The sequence below is a fragment of the Salvelinus namaycush genome, chromosome 30 (genome assembly GCF_016432855.1).
Source record: "Salvelinus namaycush isolate Seneca chromosome 30, SaNama_1.0, whole genome shotgun sequence".
NCBI lineage: Eukaryota > Metazoa > Chordata > Actinopteri > Salmoniformes > Salmonidae > Salvelinus > Salvelinus namaycush.
In genome coordinates this window covers 32,307,476-32,325,963 of record NC_052336.1, presented here as the reverse complement: position 1 = coordinate 32,325,963, position 18,488 = coordinate 32,307,476, and the positions used below count along the sequence as shown (strand labels likewise).

Here is an 18,488-nt window from a genome sequence, read left to right as displayed (position 1 = left end):
CCCACCCATAGTGGTTATGAAATTCTCTCGTATGTCCATATGTATTGTTCTAGGTAATTCGAGATTCTTCCAAGGTTGGGCTTAGTCTGAAAGGGAACCAGACCATGGACAGCTTCTGGAAGTTCACTAGCTCTGCTGTGTTTGCTGCCACTGTGGTCACCACTATAGGTGAGTTTTAAAGGGACAGTTCACCCAAATTAAAAATGTATCTGACATCTTAAATGGATAGTTCACCCAAATTACTAATGCACCTCATCTTATAGGGATAGTACCCCAAAAGATAAATTATTGATTTAATTTATTAGATAATTAAAAGTAGTAGGCTGCTCTAGCCGGAGACAACATCACATACATTTTAAAGGGAAAGTTTACCCAAAGTTCACACAAATTACAAATCTACCTAATTTTAAAGGAGTAGTTCACACCAGTTAGAAATGTACCTAATATTAGAAAAATAGTTGACCCCAAATTACAAATGTACCTCATCATGTAGCGTCTGCAAGTTCTTCATGCCTTGTCTTTATTTATGCCTCACATTCATCATAGCCAGGATATTCCTGTGCTATGTGCTTCTGCCTGTATTATAATTGAATATTACAATTGTTGTTCTCATTGTGTGTTCATCATAGAAACACACAGACCAAATAATTCCCAATGGTTGAGCCCATTTGTTCTCCCTGTTCTAGGCTATGGCAACATGAGCCCCAGTACAACGGCAGGTCAGATCTTCTGTGTGTTCTTCGCTCTGTTTGGGATCCCTCTGAACATGGTGGTGCTGAACAGAGTAGGCAAGTACATGCTGGCCATAGAGAGGAACGCCTGCGATTTCATCCAGGGAAAGACCAATCACAGGGTAAGTGCTCTACCTATAGACTCTGAGATGGTAACTCTTTATTTTACAGCCTCGTATTTACCAGGTTACCAGCTGTGTTGTATTCTTTGAGGTAAGTACCAGGAAGTATCAATTGTGACGACATAGTTACTTAGGGCTAGATTCTATCAGATGTACACTAGCCGGCACCCGCAAAGCTGTTGTTTCGGCGGTGTCGGAAGTGGAACTGCGTAAGAACTGTGAAATCCACAAGCGGCTCCTTGTGTTAGCTTATCGCGAACTTGCCTTTGGATGCAACAAAACCACCTGATTTTATAATCCGACAAATTCCATCCAGTTACGTCAGAAGTTCATGCAGCCACGTTACAAGTTCAAACACACAAATGTGTGATGTTCTATCGTCGCAACATCTCAATTAGACTGATAGGCAGTAAACATGCATTAGCCTAAACTTTCTATCGCTGTTTGAGCTTCTAACACGATATGGATAAAAAGGAAGGGAGTGGTTTGTGACACACAAGAGCCGCCGCTCACCTATTTGTCAGCTCATACCGCAGTTACACTTCCAACAATGCCAAAACATTCGCTATGAAGATGTCTACCAATGCTGTTTAACGCTCGATATGATTGAATTGAGGCCTTAGTTAATACCATGTAAATATCAGGTAAGGTCAGCTTTAACCAGGCTGTATTATAAAGCATTACCCACCAGAGTTCTGGATTTAAATTGCAAAGTAAACTCAGTTTAAGTAACGTTCACAGAAATTATACAAATTTGCATCTGATAGCCACAGACTGAAAAGGAGTGTGTTCCCTCTACCATTTTGGGGTTACATATTGGATATATGAGAACACAGAAAATGGTTAACTACCAAAATATGACACAAAGGATAATCCAATGGGAAAGTAATTATGCTTTGAAAGTTGATAAACTGGCCCTTGAATGTTTGGGTACCTACTGGAGAGGCTCTTCTTTGTCTAGACCCATTCAGAATTGTTCACACCCTCTTAAGCTTTAGCCCCACCCATCTCTTTAAGGGTTGATCTGAGCATTCTGACCTAACAACAGAAGTCAAGCACCCAAGCTAACTGGGTAACGTTGGCTAGCTTGCTAGCTACTTCAAGACACAAATGAGAGAACAGCTCATTCTGACCAAATGTGATTTTCTGGATTTTTGTTTTAGATTCCGTCTCTCACAGTTGAAGTGTACCTATGATAAAAATTACAGACCTCTACATGATTTGTAAGAAGGGAAAACCTGCAAAATCGGCAGTGTATCAAATACTTGTTCTCCCCACTGTATATATATATTTTTTAAACCTTGTTAAGACAACTTTATCTACACATACTGACCAGCTCAAATAGACAGAAGCATGCTACGTGGCAGACCAATTCAAACTCATCTTTCGGATGTCCAGCCCACTCATTATATCAGCCAATCATGGCTAGTGGGAAGGCTGCTGGTTTATTCTGTGGCTAAACCAACTAGGCTCGTAATTTAACAATTTTATTTGTATTTACAGATGGCATACAAGTTTGTTATTAAGGCACATGAAAGTTCTAATGTTCCAGAAAGCGCACAGGAACACTACCTGATCTAACGAGCACACGAGGGGACAGCTTTATTAGAGGCCATACTGTTTCTAACTGTCTTAATCTCCCCCATAGAAACAACAGTGACAGCACCGTCAACAAAAACGGAAGGGATCTTTTGCAGCTCTGTAGAATCCTGGGTCTGTAAAAAAAAAAAAACAACACTGCCAGTTAAATAAAAATAAACTAATCAGAATAACGAATATAATTTGAATTACACCCGATAAGGAAATCATTTTATCCCATAACGAAATTGAAGGAATTCAAGGTTTCCTCACACCACTCACACATTGTTATGTGTTAGTACCTAACTTTGTGCTTACATCACAGTTCAGGGACAGGGCTCTGTCTCTCTCCTTCTCGCCTGTCGGAATCAAAATTAAAATGATTGATAAATTGTCACTGATCTTTCTAGCGAGGGTGATTAGACCACACCAGAAATTCTGAACTGAGGTCATTCAACACCACTAAGTAAGTCTGCTCTTTCCCTTTTCTCAGACTCATTGTTCTAAAACATGTCAAACATTCTCTCGTCGTGACATGACTTTCATTAATGTGATGACTGTTATTTATTCAATGCACTAACTATCTTTAATTGTTACCAGATTAAATGAATCATGTAACAATTAACTCAATAGGAATTTGGGACACCGCGGAAGAAGTTGTTTAACGAGTTTCCATCACCCAAATTAATAAGCACAATGTCTTGAAGAAAAGCCAAATTGGATTTATACCAAAACACTGCACAACTGATCATATTTACACCCTACACACCCTGATAGATAAACATGTCCACCAATATAATCCCAACATATACGCTTGCTTTATCGACTTCCAAAAGGTTATTGAAAGTGGTGTAAGGGCTAAAACATTTGACATATTGAAATCAATGTATACTAGCAATACGTGCAGCATTAAAATTGGAAAGAAAATAACAGATTTCTTTAACCAGGGGCGGGGCCTTCGTCAGGGTTGCAATCTGAGCCCTGCACTCTTCAATATTTACAACAACGAATTGGCCACTATTCTAGAAATATCCTCAGCCCCTGGTGTTAGTCTCTACAATTCAGAAGTGAAATGCCTACTCTTCACAGATGACCAATGCCTGCTGTCACCCACAGCACATGGCCTACAACAGAGCCTGGACCTGCTAGAGCAGTACTGCCAGACCTGGGCCCTGGCAGTAAACCCCAAAAACACTAAAATAATGATTTTCCAGTGAAGATCCAGATCTCAGGGAATTAGACTAAAGTTCTCAATTGGTACTGCACACAATACAATTACTTAGGTTTAAAAATAAGCTCAACTGGACACCTTAATGAGGCAGTGAATGAACTGAGAGAGAAAGCACGCAGGGCATTCTACGCCATTAAAAAGCGAATTCAAATTTAAATATACCTAATACCTATTAAAATGTGTCTAAAACTAATTGAATATGTCATTGAACCAATTGCACTTTATGGCAGCGAGGTGTGGGGTCCATTTGCAAAACAAGATTTCATCAAATGGGACAAACACCCCATTGAAACCCTGCATGCAGAGTTCTGTAAGATTCTCCTACATGTCCAGAGGAAAACTACAAACAATGCATGCAGGGCAAAATTAGGCCAATATCCATTAATAATAAAAACTAAAAAAATAGCAATTAAGTCTTGGAAACATCTAAAATAGTAACCCCGTCTCATATCATTACCAAGCCCTGCAATGCCAAGAGCTGAGCAAAGAAAAGAGTCCCCTCATCCAGCTGGTCCTGGGGCTGAGTTCACAAACCTGTTCTACTAACACACTGAAGCCTCAGGACCAGAACATCCAATCAATCAGAATAAACCAAATTACAACACAGTCAAAACAAAACGACATTGCTTATTGGGAAACACAAACACAAAGCAAAATGCAGTGCTATTTGGCCCTAAATCGACAGTACACCATGGTAACTTTTTGACCATGGTTACTGATCAAAACCTTTGAAAAACCTACAAAGTACAGGCTCAGTGAGTACAGCCTTGCCATTGAGAAGGGTAGACACAGGAAAACCTGGCTCCCTGTAGAGGAAAGGCTGTGCAACCACTGCACAACAGCAGAACCTGAGACGGAGCTGCATTTCCTGACAAAATGTGAAAAATATAAAACAATTAGAGAGTGTCATTTCCCCAAATTTGAAACCCTTATTAAAGGTTTCAAAGACCTCTCTGATGAGAGTAGGCTACCCATCCTGTTGGGGGAGGACGCAGAGAGCTGTGGGTTGGCAGCGCACTTCATTGCTGCCTGTTAAGTTGAGGGACAGTGTCTGACAGACCAATCAACCTGCACATGTACTCTACTGTATGCTTATTGTTATTGTTCAATGTATGGTTATTTTGACGCTTGGTTATTGTTGTTACTGTTGTCCCGTTGACAATTTTGATTCTCATTTGTTTCATATTGTAAATATCCAAAATAAGCTTTGGCAATATGTACATTGTTAGGTCATGCCAATAAAGCGAATTGAATCGATTACTTTTTGGGGGGTCCCCAGAATATAATGACTTCATATTCTTTTAACTCTGTCTGTATGCAGTATTCATAAATCAGTTAGCATGTACCAGTGACCGCCCAACTTGTCATTTGTTACCTTGTCCTAAAATTTGTGTGAATCTGAAATAGCACCCAATTCCCCTACATTGCACTACATTGACCAAAAGGAGTGCCTTACAGTATATAGGGAATAGGCCATTTGAGATATTGACTCTGTCTTCCCTTCTTTCTGTCTCCATTAGAAGTTAACCAGGTTCATGATCCACCTGTTGTCCTACCTCTCTGGAACGGCACTCTTCTTTGTGATGCCCATGGTGGTGTTCAAACAGCAAGAGGGCTGGAGCTACTCACAGGCAATCTACTATTGCTTCATTTCACTCAGCACCATTGGCTTCGGAGACTACGTCGCAGGTACACGACTCAATATGTAGGAGCATGGAAGCTCCAGAAACAGTTCCGGGGTAACCCTTCATTTTACAGCCGTTAATTACTATGTATTTACTAGGTAAATACATAGCAACAAAATCTACATTTGTAGTAAAAATGTCTTCTTAAATGTACCAAGCAAGTAAGTACTACATACTTAATTAGTAAATACAAAGTATTTTTTATTATATAGGTAAGTAAGACAGTAAATCCAACTAAGTATCAGCGAACAACTATTTAAATATCTACTCACGTCACTATTTTAATATAATATATAAGAAACACCAAGGAACATACAAAGTCACAAAATGTAATCATAAAGTAATAAATGTTTGTCCCAAAAGTAAGTAAAAGTAAGAAACAGCTTACTACTATCTAAATACATAGTCATACCAGTCTCTTTCAAAGTAGTACCTAAGAAACACCAAGGAACACAGGCTACATGATCATTTATTTATCATGGATGTTCAGTCCTTGCATCCATAGTTCCGTCTATGAATTTGAGAGCGATTACATTTCTCCAGACTCATCCCTCAGCTTTTTACTGAAACGGGTGGGGAAAACGCTTTGTCTCTACTGCTGAATTCCGCTTTAAAAGGTCTGATTTTGGAGTTTTGATAGAATGGAAATAAGGGTATTTCCTTGCATTTGAAAAGCCAATTGAACATGGGGTTTTTATTGTATTGAACTGAGAAGGGAAATTACAACAAAGTCATTGAAACGTTATTGCTCTAAACCATTTATCTTATTTCTATTACACTTGATACTTGCAGAATAAATTCAACAATAGTTTAATTTAACTTTTGGTTAATGTATGAATACTTACTTGTGTAAGGTTTAATGAGAGAGGGGTCATTAGGTCGTTTTTTTTTAATCACACTTCAGATTGTCACCATTAGGGATTAATACCGGTAACCAGGATCCTGGGACTGTCCCAGGACCACTCTTCACATTTCCCAAAAAACATTGATGACAAGACCTGAGAAATTACAACATTTTCCTCCAATGTTGGGCTAATGGAATTTCACAAAATACACAATATGCGCAGCAGCAGATTGGATAATGTGCAATAAAAAAAAATCCTAACAGGTTGTCACATGGAAGCCTTTAGATAGCGTATTTACTCAAAGTCACCATAAATTCAAAGCACACACATAATTGACACTGCCGGATTGCACAGGAGACCCGAATGCAATTTAGAGTTCTCATCAGAACGGAAAATTCGAACCCCGTCCGACCCCTGTGAGCTGAAGCCCGAGCCCAGGCCTGGTCCGACATCATAGAAATCAAATGAGCCCTAACCTGAAAAAAAAATACAGATATATAGAAAACAGTCGACAATGTTGATTTAAAACTAGTGTTGAGAACAACACAGCGGAGGCAGGCGCCAGAGGAGTGAGGAGACAAGGAAACAGCCGTTTGGCCTAGAAAAAGCTCAGAGGAAAACTCACCTTAGTTATGATCAACTGAATGATGAACATACAGTTGAAGTCGGAAGTTTATATACACTTAGGTTGGAGTCATTAAAACTTGTTTTTCAACCATTCCACAAATTTCTTGTTAACAAACTATAGTTTTGGCAAGTCTGTTAGGACATCTATTTTGTGCATGACACAAGTAAATTTTCCAACAATTGTTTCCAGACAGATTATTTCACTGTATCACAATTCCAGTGGGTCAGAAGTTTACATACACTAAGTTGACTGTGCCTTTAATAAACAGCTTGGAAAATTCCCTAAAATTATGTCATGGCTTTAGAAGCTTCTGATAGGCTAATTGACATAATTTGAGTCAATTGGAGTCGTACCTGTAGATGTATTTCAAGGTCTACCTTCAAACGCAGTACCTCTTTGCTTGACATCATGGGAAAATCAAAAGGAATCAGCCAAGACCTCAGTAAAAAAATTGTAGACCTCCACAAGTCTGGTTCATCCTTGGGAGCAATTTCCAAACGCCTGAAGGTACCACGTTCAATAGTACGCAAGTATAAACACCATGGGACCACACAGCCGTCATACTGCTCAGGAAGGAGACGCAAACTGTTCTGTCTCCTAGTGATGAACATACTTTAGTAGGAAAAGTGCAAATCATTTGTATGAATAATCGATAATATTTCAACCGGACAATAGCGTATTCAATAGAAAGGAAAAACAACGAAGGGCGCGCACTCGGTCACGCATGCAAACCAGCTATGCATTCTTCCCCAGTCCCCTGACAAAAAGGTCTCATTCCTCTTAATTTTTCAGAAAACAAGCCTGAAACAATGTCTAAAGACTGTTGACATCTAGTGGAAGCCATAGGAACTGAAATATGGGTCCTAACCCATTAGATACTCTATAGGCATTCAATTGAATGCCACATCAGAAAAATCCCACTTCCTGGATGGATTTTCCTCAGGTTTTTGCCTGCCATATCAGTTATGTTATACTCACAGACATTATTTTTAATTTTATTTTTAATTTTATTTTTTAAATTTTATCCCATTTTCTCCCCAATTTTCGTGGTATCCAATCGCTAGTAATTACTATCTTGTCTCATCGCTACAACTCCCGTACGGGCTCGGGAGAGACGAAGGTCGAAAGCCATGCGTCCTCCGAAGCACAACCCAACCAAGCCGCACTGCTTCTTAACACAGCGCGCCTCCAACCCGGAAGCCAGCCGCACCAATGTGTCGGAGGAAACACCGTGTACCTGGTCCCCTTGGTTAGCGCGCACTGCGCCCGGCCCGCCACAGGAGTCGCTGGAGCGCGATGAGACAAGGATATCCCTACCGGCCAAACCCTTCCTAACCCGGACGACGCTATGCCAATTGTGCGTCGCCCCACGGACCTCCCGGTGCGGCCGGCTGCGACAGAGCCTGGGCGCGAACCCAGAGACTCTGGTGGCGCAGCTAGCACTGCGATGCAGTGCCCTAGACCACTGCGCCACCCGGGAGGTCCACAGACATTATTTTAACAGTTTTGGAAACTTCACAGCGTTTCCTATACAAATCTACCAATTATATGCAGATGGGCAGGCTTCTCATCCAGACATCGAAATACTGCCCCTAAGCCATAAGAAGTTAAATCTATCCCAATCATCATCCATTCGGTGTCAATGCTAATCACGTACACAGGGTGGATCAGTGACACGCTTTCGAAGTTGAGTTGAACCTCACTAGGGTATGTGGGACGGTAGCGTCCCACCTCGTCAACAGCCAGTGAAACTGCAGGGCGCCAAATTCAAAACAGAAATCCCATAATTAAAATTCCTCAAACATACATGTATTTTACACCATTTTAAAAAGATACACTTGTTGTAAATTCAGCCACAGTGTCCTATTTCAAAAAGGCTTTACGACGAAAGCAAACCAAACGATTATGTTAGGTCAGAGCCAAGTCACAGAAAAACATTTCCAGCCAAAGAGAGGAGTCACAAAAAGCAGAAATATAGATCAAATGAATCACTAACCTTTGATGATCTTCATCAGATGACACTCATAGGACTTCATGTTACACAATACATGTATGTTTTGTTCGGTAAAGTTCATATTTATATCCAAAAATCTGAGTTTACATTGGCGCGTTACGTTCAGAGGTTCCAAAACATCCTTTGATTTTGCAGAGAGCCACATCAATTTACAGGAATACTCATAATAAACATTGCTAAAAGATGCAACTGTTATGCATGGAATTTAGATCCACTTCTCCTTAATGCAACCACTGTGTCAGATTTAAAAAAAACTTTACGGAACAAGCAAACCATGCAATAATCTGAGTAAGGCGCTCAGACGACAGATCACGCCAAACAGATATCCGCCATGTTGGAGTCAACAGAAGTCAGAATAGCATTATACATATTCACTTACCTTTGATGATCATCAAAATGCACTCCCAGGAATCCCAGTTCCACAATAAATGTTTGTTTTGTTCGATAATGTCCATCATTTATGTCCAAATTCCTCCTTGTTGTTCCCGCGTTCAGTACACAATCTAAACTCACGGCGCGCGTGCAAGTACAGCGGAAAGTACGGAATAAAAGTCCAAAAAGTTATATTACAGTCCGTAGAAACATGTCAAACGATGTATAGAATCAATCTTTAGGATGTTTTTAACATAAATCTTCAATAATGTTCCAACCGGAGAATTCCTTTGTCTGTAGAATTGCAATGGAACGCAGCTAACTCTCACGGGGGTGCGCCTGAGTGAGCTCGTGGCACTCTGCCAGACCCCTGACTCAAATCAGCTCTCATCCCCCCCCCCCTCCTTCACAGTAGAAGCATCAAACAAGGTTCTAAAGACTGTTGACATCTAGTGGAAGCCTTAGGAAGTGCAATATGACCCCATAGACACTGTATATTAGATAGGCAATGAGTTGAAAACCTACAAACCTCAGATTTCCCACTTCCTGGATGGATATTTTCTCAGATTTTTGCCTGCCATATGAGTTCTGTTATACCTCACAGATATCATTCAAACAGTTTTAGAAACTTCAGAGAGTTTTCTATCCAAATCTACTAATAATATGCATATCTTAGCTTCTGGGCCTGAGTAGCAGGCAGTTTACTCTGGGCACCTTATTCATCCAAGCTACTCAATACTGCCCCCAGCCATAAGAATTTAAAGAAATAAGATCATTCAAATAGCCACCCTTTGGCTTAATGACAGCTTTGTACACTCTTGGCGTTCTCTCAACAAGCTTCATAAGGTAGTCACCTTGAATGCATTTCAATTAACAGGTGTGCCTTGTTAGTTTATGTAATTTATTTCCTTCTTAAACTCTCTCTTGGGTAGGGGGCAATGTTTCCACCTCCGGAGGAAAAGCGTGCCCAAAGTAAACTGCCTGTCACTGAGGCCCAGAAGCTAGTATATGCATATAATTGTTAGATTTGGATAGAAAACACTCTAAAGTTTCCAAAACTGTTAAAATAATGTCTGAGTGTAACAGAACTGATATGGCAGGCAAAAACCTGACAATAATCCATCCAGGAAGTGGAATTATTTTCATGTGGCTGTTTTTCAACTCAATGCCTATAGAGAATCCAATGGGTTAGGAATCAGATTGCAGTTCCTATGGCTTCCACTGGATGTCAAGTCTTTAGACATGGTTTCAGGCTTTTATTTTGAGAAACGACAAGTAAAAAGCCATTTTGGTCAGAGGAAGTATGCAGACCTGATTTGGGCTCGCTCCTGTTTGTTATTTTTCCTTTCTATTGAAAACGGTTATGTCCGGTTGAAATATTATTGATTATAAAGACAATAAACAACCTGAGGATTAATTATAAACATTGTTTGACATGTTTCGACGAACTTTACTGGTACTTTTAGTATGTATTCGTCTGCCTGTTGTGACTGCCTTGGAGCCATTGGATTATTGAACAAAACGAACATTTACTGTGTAACTGGGAGTCTTGTGAGTGCAACCTTATGAAGATCATCAAAGGTAAGTGATTAATTTTAGCGCTATTTCTGACTTCAGTGACTCCTCTACTTGGCTGGTACATGTTTGTATGCTTTTTTCCACGGGGCTCTGTCCTCAGATAATTGCATGGTATGCTTTCGCCGTAAAGCCTTTTGAAATCTGAGACAGCAGCTGGATTAACAAGAATTTAATATTTAAACCAATGTATAACACTTGTATTTTCTGTATTTTTTATTTGGCGCTCTGCAATTTCACCGGATGTTGGACAGGTACCCTAGAGAGGTTACCCTAGAGAGGTTTTAATGCATTTGTGCCTATCAGTTGTGTTGTGACAAGGGGGGGGGGGGGGGGGGGTATACAGAAGATAGCCCTATTTGGTAAAATACCATTTCCATATTTCGGCAAGAACAGCTCAAAGAAGCAAAGAGAAACGACAGTCCATAATTTCTTTAAGACATGAAGGTCAGTCAATAAGGAACATTTCAAGAACTTTGAATGTTTCTTCAAGTGCAGTTGCAAAAACCAAGCGCTGCGATGAAACTGGCACTCATGATGACCGCCACAGGAATGGAAGACCCAGAGTTACCTCTGCTGCAGGATAAGTTCATCAGAGTTACCAGCCTCAGAAATTGCAGCCGAATAAATGCTTCACAGAGTTCAAGTAACAGACACATCTCAACATCAACTGTTCAGAGGAGGCAAAGGGTGGCTATTTGAATAATCTCAAATATATTTTGATATGTTTAACACTTTTTTGGTTACTACATGATTCCGTATGTGTTATTTCATAGTGTTGATGTCTTCACTTTTTTTCTACAATGTTGAAAATATTGAAATGAAGAAAAACCCTTGAAGGAGTAGGTGTTCTAAAACTTTTGACCGGTAGTGTAGCTAAAGTAAAATACATTTTCATGTAGAAATTAATGCAATTCACGTTTGTTGTTTTGCTAGCTCTTTGATTTGATTGTAAATACAAATGTGTTTTTACTTAGCTAAGCTTGTTTGGTTGATTTGAATTCAATAAACTTCACTCTGAATTGTGTGTCTTTATTGTGAAGAATTTCCACATTTCTACAAACTGGATCCCTTAGTCATATTGTACTGGAGTAAACTTGAAAGTATCTTGTATTTACATGGAATTAGAAACAGCTTAATTTTACTTCCCTCTTACCTCATATCTACCCTGTAATTGTGAAGGTGGTACCATGTAACAAAAGGGTAAGATTGACAGATTTGCTGTTGTCTTCATGGAATGGAGTCATAAAATGTGGTAATACTTCATAAGTAACTACATAGGTGACTCACCACCAGGATTCGGTCTTATGTAGCAACATTTGAATTTCTTGTTTTACATTGGATAAAAGAAGACTCAGAATTACAACATGGTATATCATACACTGTATTTGAGGAAACAATGGGAAAGCAATTCTGCTTTGAACTTGATCAACTTGTAAATTCACTTTTGAGAAAACCGTCTTTCGATGTTTTGGTACTACTATTGGAGAGCCCTTCTTTGTCTACACCCATTCAGCATTGTTCACACCCTCTTAAGCCTTAGCCCCACCCATCTCTTTAAGGGTTGATCCAACTGTTCTGTACTAACTTTCCAGCTTCTCCCAGACATCTAAGAGAGAGAGAACAGCTCACTGAACAGCTCACTGAACATTACTCGACCTGTGGTTTCGCGTTCAGAGCGCACACTGGACTCTCTGGCCAATAAGTAGGGTTGTTCCGAAAGCTCTGACCTCACAACTACAGTCAAGCACCCAAGCTAACTGGCTAACATTGGCTAGCTACTTTCAGACACCTAATGAGAGAACACCACACTCTGACCACTTTACTCGCCATAGCAGAGCTGGTTAGGCTTTTTTCATGTTATCCAGAGTGTTGGTGACTGTAACTGTGCTGCTGGCAACAATTGAATTTCGCTTTGTTGCCGACGTTTACTGACACTGGACATATTCAACGGGTGTTGAGCGTTCAAAAATGCATTAGTTATTCTGCTCTCTGGCACACTAAGACGAGAGTCTTTTGTTAAGAAACGTAGCTAGATAGCTAGCTAGGTAAACAATGAATCCCAAGGCATGACGTAACGTTAGTTAGCGAGCCAGCCAGCTAACATTAGCTAGCTAGCTAACAGTACACATTAACTTGAAATGAAAATACTTTGTATAAATTAGAGTGAAGTCTTTTGTTAAGACATGTAGCTAGCTAGCTAAACAATGGACCATAATCACAACTCATGACGTTACTACCCTGCATGAATCTGCAGGTAGCTAACCAACCAGGTTATATGGCTATAACTAGTCAAGCAAATGTGTCTGAGGTACGAAGAATAAGATCATACACATAACGTTAGCTAGCGACCCAGCCAGCTAACAGTACACTTGAAATGACACCACATTCTGTCAAAATTAGAAACGTGTAATATCTGTAAATCTTACCAGTATACATCATGGTTGGACGTGTCTCCTGTCCTGTCTGATGCCATGCATGGTTGCCTTAGTTTGACGATGTAATCCAGACTGGTGTTTTATCCATCTCCTTAGCTACTGAATCATACTTGAATTCCACTGATTTCAAAACTCGGGTCCTCCAGAAACTGGAGAGCATACATATAAAGTTAGCTAGCAAGCCAGCCAGCTAACGTTAGCTAGCTAGCAGTACACTCTAACTTGACATTAGGTTTTTGCAGTTTTACTATGCAATAAAAAACATTTTTAAAGCCGCATTCGACACGATGACCTAAACATACGGACCAGCTCCAATAGACAGACGCCTGCTATATGGTAGACCAATCCAAACTCATCTCTCGGCATGTCCAGCCCACTCATTATCTCAGCCAATCATGGTTGCTCCCTTTTTCAGTGGCTAAACCAACTAGGCTCGTAATTTAACAATTTTATTCGTACTTACAGATGGCATACAAGTTTGATATTAAGGCACATGAAAGTTCACATGTTTGAGAAGGCATTTCTGCCAAAAAATACATTTAGATAAAAAAACATTTTTTATGTTCAAACAGCTCTCCTGTGAAGTTGTGACTTACGACATACGCCTAGATTCCTGAATCAGTTCACAGTATCTATTTGGAAACAGACACCACTTAATTTTATACCCCGCTTACCTCCTACCCTGTAAGTGGGAAGGTGGTACCATGTAACAACAGGGTAAGATCACAGACATTTTTTGCTGTTGTCTTTATGGGATGGAGTCATCCAATGCAGTGGTACCATACAAGTAACTCCCACTCAGCTTTCTATTTCGCCCAAAAATATTAATCCCAAACTATGTTTAGTTCGTCTGTTTTGGTCCAGATTTAGCCGAAGATCAGCCTGACCGCTAGCTTGATGTACTCATTGAAACAGAAGATCCACGAAAATAATCATATATTACGTAGCCTAAATTAAATTAAATGATGGTGGCTTCATGGAAATATCCACAATAAAATATTCACAAAATATTTATTTTTGTTGACAAATTTAGGTTGTCAGATGTTCTGACATACACAGAATAGGACTGAAAACAGCCTGTAATCAAACTTATGACTGCACAATTGAATAACTGAATTTTGTTACAATTTGAATTCAGTATTTAAAAAGCCATTTGCTTTGCTTCTGTGACATACAAGTGCAGGGAGAAAAAAGACGTGAGCAAGTCATTCGCGCCATTTGCTCCTCTCATGACCACACAAAAGCCACACAACAACGACTTTGAAAAGGTTGAGGACAAGCAAGAGTGGGGACTGTAAGTACACATTTTTCTCCAAATAATTTTCTAAACATTAAAGTACCTAGCTACTGCTGGTGATTGGTGTGTGTGCATATACACTATATATACATAAGTATGTGGACAACCCTTCAAATTGGTGGATTCTGCTATTTCAGCCAAACCCGTTGCTGACAGGTGTATAAAATCGAGCACACCACCATGCAATCTCCATAGACAAACAACAGCAGTAAAATGGCCTTACTGAAGAGCTCAGTAACTTTCAACGTGGCTCCGTCATAGGTCGCCACCTTTCCCAAAAGTCAGTTTGTCAAATTTCTGCCCTGATAGAGCTGCCCCAGTCAAGCTTCATGGAATGGATTTCTAAGGCCCAACAGCCACACACAAGCCTAAGATCACCATGTGTAATGGCAAGCATCGGATGGAGTCATGAATCACACTTTACCATCTGGAATTCTGATGGATGAATATGGGTTTGGCGGATGCCAGGAGAATGCTACATGCCCCAATGCATAGTGCCAACTGTAAAGGTTGGTGGAGGAGGAAAATTGGTCTGGGCTCTTTTTCATGGTTTGGTCTAGGACCCTTAGTTCCAGTGAAGGGAAATCTTAACGCTACAGCATACATGACATTCTAGACGATTCTGTACATCCAATTTTGTGGCAACAGTTTGGGTAAGGCCCTTTCCTGTTTCAACATGGCAATGCCCCTGTGCACAAAGCGAGGTCCATACAGAAACGGTTTATTGAGATCGGTATGGAAGAACTTGACTGGCCTGCACAGAGCCCTGACCTCAACCCCTTCGAACACCTTTGTGATGAATTGGAACGCTGACTGTGAGCCAGTCCTAATCGCCTAGCATCAGTACCCAACCTCACTAATGCTCTTGTGGCTGATTGGAGGCAAGTCCTTGCAGTATGGTTCTAACATACTTCCCAGAATAGTGAATGCTGTTATAGCAGCAAAGGGGAAACCAACTCCATATTAATGCCCATGATTTTGGAATGAGATACTCGATGTGCAGGTGTCCACATACTTTTGGTCATGTAGTGTAGGTAACGTTAGCAAAAAAAAAATTCTCTAGCAGCTCACGTTAATGTTAGCTAACATTAGATACTTTGGGTAACTTTATCTGCATTCAGATGCTAGCTAGCTAGTTAGCAAGGTGGAAAAGCATACAGTGTCTTCAGAAAGTATTCACACCCCTTGACCTTTTACACATTTTGCTGTGTTAAAGCCTGAATTTAAAATAGATTAAATGGAGATTTGTCGTCACTGGCCTACAGACAATACCCCATAATGTCAAAATTATGTTTTTCGAAAAATGTTTACAAATTAATTAGAAATGAAAGGCTGAAATGTCTTGTCAATAACTATTCAACCACTTTTATGGCAAGCCTTAAATAAATTTAGGAGTAAAAAAATTGCATGGACATGATTTTTGATGACTACCTCATCTTTGTACCCCACACATACATGGTGCTGAAGAGGATGGCTTACGTTTTACATGCTGCTTACAAACTGTGCTATTTTGTTAGTTTTTTGTGTTGTTTGTAACTTATTATTTTACTTATTTTGTTCATAATGTTGCTGATACCGTCTCTTATGACCAAAAATAACTTCTGGACACTAGAAGAGCGATTACTCACCTCGAACTGGAAGAAGCTTTTTCCTTTTGCGAGTCCGACGAGAAGGATACACTGCTTTCCCGGGAACAGGCCCAAAGACGGAGAAAAAGGGGGCTGAGGTCGGGCTGCCTTCTGAGAATTCGTAGGCGAGCAAGTAAACTCCCACTGCCATCCGTTCCATTGTCTAACGTGCAATCATTGGAAAATAAAATTGATGACCTACGATCAAGAGTATCCTACCAACAGAACACTTAAAACTGTAATATCTTATGATTCACCGAGTTGTGGCTGATCGACGACACGGATAATATAGAGCTGGAGGGATTTTCAATGCACAGGCAGAACAGAGAAGCTACGTCTGGTAAGACGAGAGGTGTGGGTGTCTGTCTATTTGTCAAGAACAGTTGGTGCGCGATGTCTAATATTAAAGATGTCTCGTGGTATTGCTTGCCTGAGGTAGAGTACTTTATGATAAGCTGAAGACCACACTATCTACCAAGAGAGTTCTCATCTATGTTATTCGTAGCCGTCTATTTACCACCACAGACCGATGCTGGCACTAAGACCGCGCTCAACAGCAAACAAGAAAATGCTCATCCAGAAGCGGTGCTCCTAGTGGCCGAGGACTTTAGAGAAACATAGAGAAATATTAACAATCTTTTCATTTTGGACAAAAATGATAAGTTATGAAAACTGGTTGTTTTGCAAATGTTGAACTTATAATATGGCTACTAATACTTGGAAAGCTAAATCAAAGTCCAAGTATACAGATCTGACGATATTCTTGCAGAAAAATGGAATGTGAATGAATGTGAATGTCTCCTTCACGATTTGCCCAAATGTACCTGGGGACTTCACACTAAAAGTCTTGAGGTTCAGTCATACTTCAAGTTATCCATCTGAAACTTTGCACATACACTGTTGCCATCTTGTGGACACTATCAGAATTACAACCAGAGTGATGGCTATAACTGTGACCGTTCTCTTGCATTTCAAATATGGTGGTAAAAAAACACTGGTTGTTTTTTTGTGGGTATTTTCTTCTACCAGATCTATTGTGTTATATTCTCCTATATTCTCCATTCAATTCACATTTCCACAAACTTCAAAGTGTTTACTTTCAAATAGTACCAGGATGATGCATATCCTTGCTTCAGGGCCTGAGCTACAGGCAGTTAGATTTGGGTATGTAATTTAGGTGAATATTTAAAAAAGGGGGCTATCCCTAATTAACACCATCTTCTCTAATAGGCAACAGCCTATGTATTAGTGGTAGATAGAGTTGAGCTGCCCATAAAGAGCTGCCCATCAAACCCATCACTTGTGTTGCAAGCACCATGCTGTTACATTCATAACAGTGTGGAAAGCATGAAAATGCATGATGTTCTTCACGTGTTTGATGTGTTTTTGACACATGTTTACTCAAACGCTCGTTTCAAAGAATCCTAAAGAAATTGAAAGACAAACATGTGGTATTTATTATTTAACTAGCATTTTATTATGTAATTCCTAAATACATTTAGGCAAAAAAAAAAAAATTACTTTACCTTGCTTAATCACATGAGAGAACCTATCTGATAATGACTTCAGTTGAGTTGTTATCAAATACCACACAAATGAGGTTATGATTGCTATCTTATCACGGTGGTCAGGCCATGTTTGTGCTGCTTCTCCCCTTATACCCTGGTGAAGTCTATAGGCTGAAACACTTTTGTTTTTAATAATAAACCCAAAGTGTCTGTCAAGTCAATCTATATTGTCTTCCAAGTGTTGCTGAATATTTTGTTCACATTTTCTGCTCGGTTCTATAGACAGTAACCCCGACAAGTACTATCCAGAGTGGTACAGCATCCTCATGGCCTCCTGGATCTTCTTCGGCCTGGCCTGGTTGGCCCTAGTCATCAACCACACCGGCGAAATCCTGGAGCGGCTCAACACCCACCTCAAACACTGGTGGAGCCCTGAGGAACCTAGCAACGCAGGACCGGTGGATGAGGTCAAGGAGCCCCCGGTGGACGGTTAAAAGAAATAAAGAGAATATAAAAAAAAAACTGTTGGTGATGTCATCCAGACAAAGAAAGAGGTGGTTGCACCTAGACGCTAATCTTAGGGTCATTTTTGCATTTTCCTCATTAATGGTTAGGATTGGGGTTAGGATTGAGGGAAGAAGATTCTAGATCTGCATCTAGGGGAAACTAGCAGTGGGTCAGACCTGGGATAGAACATGAAGCAAGCAGGGGATCATGATGAGCAGCAATGGGTTGGCAGTTCTTCTGGTTAGTGCTAAATGTTAATGCATACATACTGGGACCATGTCTATGTTCCCTCAGCCCCATGTTCCCTCAGCCCTATATTCCATCAGCCC

The 18,488-nt window shown here is 40.1% G+C and overlaps 1 protein-coding gene across 1 annotated transcript in view; it reads left to right on the top strand.

Moving 5' to 3' along the window:
• Positions 1–18,146, top strand: part of kcnk17 (potassium channel, subfamily K, member 17) — a 34,205-nt gene extending 16,059 nt beyond the window's left edge. Inside the window, exons 2-5 of the mRNA XM_038969531.1 lie at positions 54–168; positions 687–853; positions 5,183–5,351; positions 17,935–18,146. Coding sequence (XP_038825459.1) covers positions 54–168; positions 687–853; positions 5,183–5,351; positions 17,935–18,146 — 663 coding nt within the window. The remainder of the gene's footprint in view (positions 1–53; positions 169–686; positions 854–5,182; positions 5,352–17,934) is intronic.
• Positions 18,147–18,488: the final 342 nt, after the last annotated feature.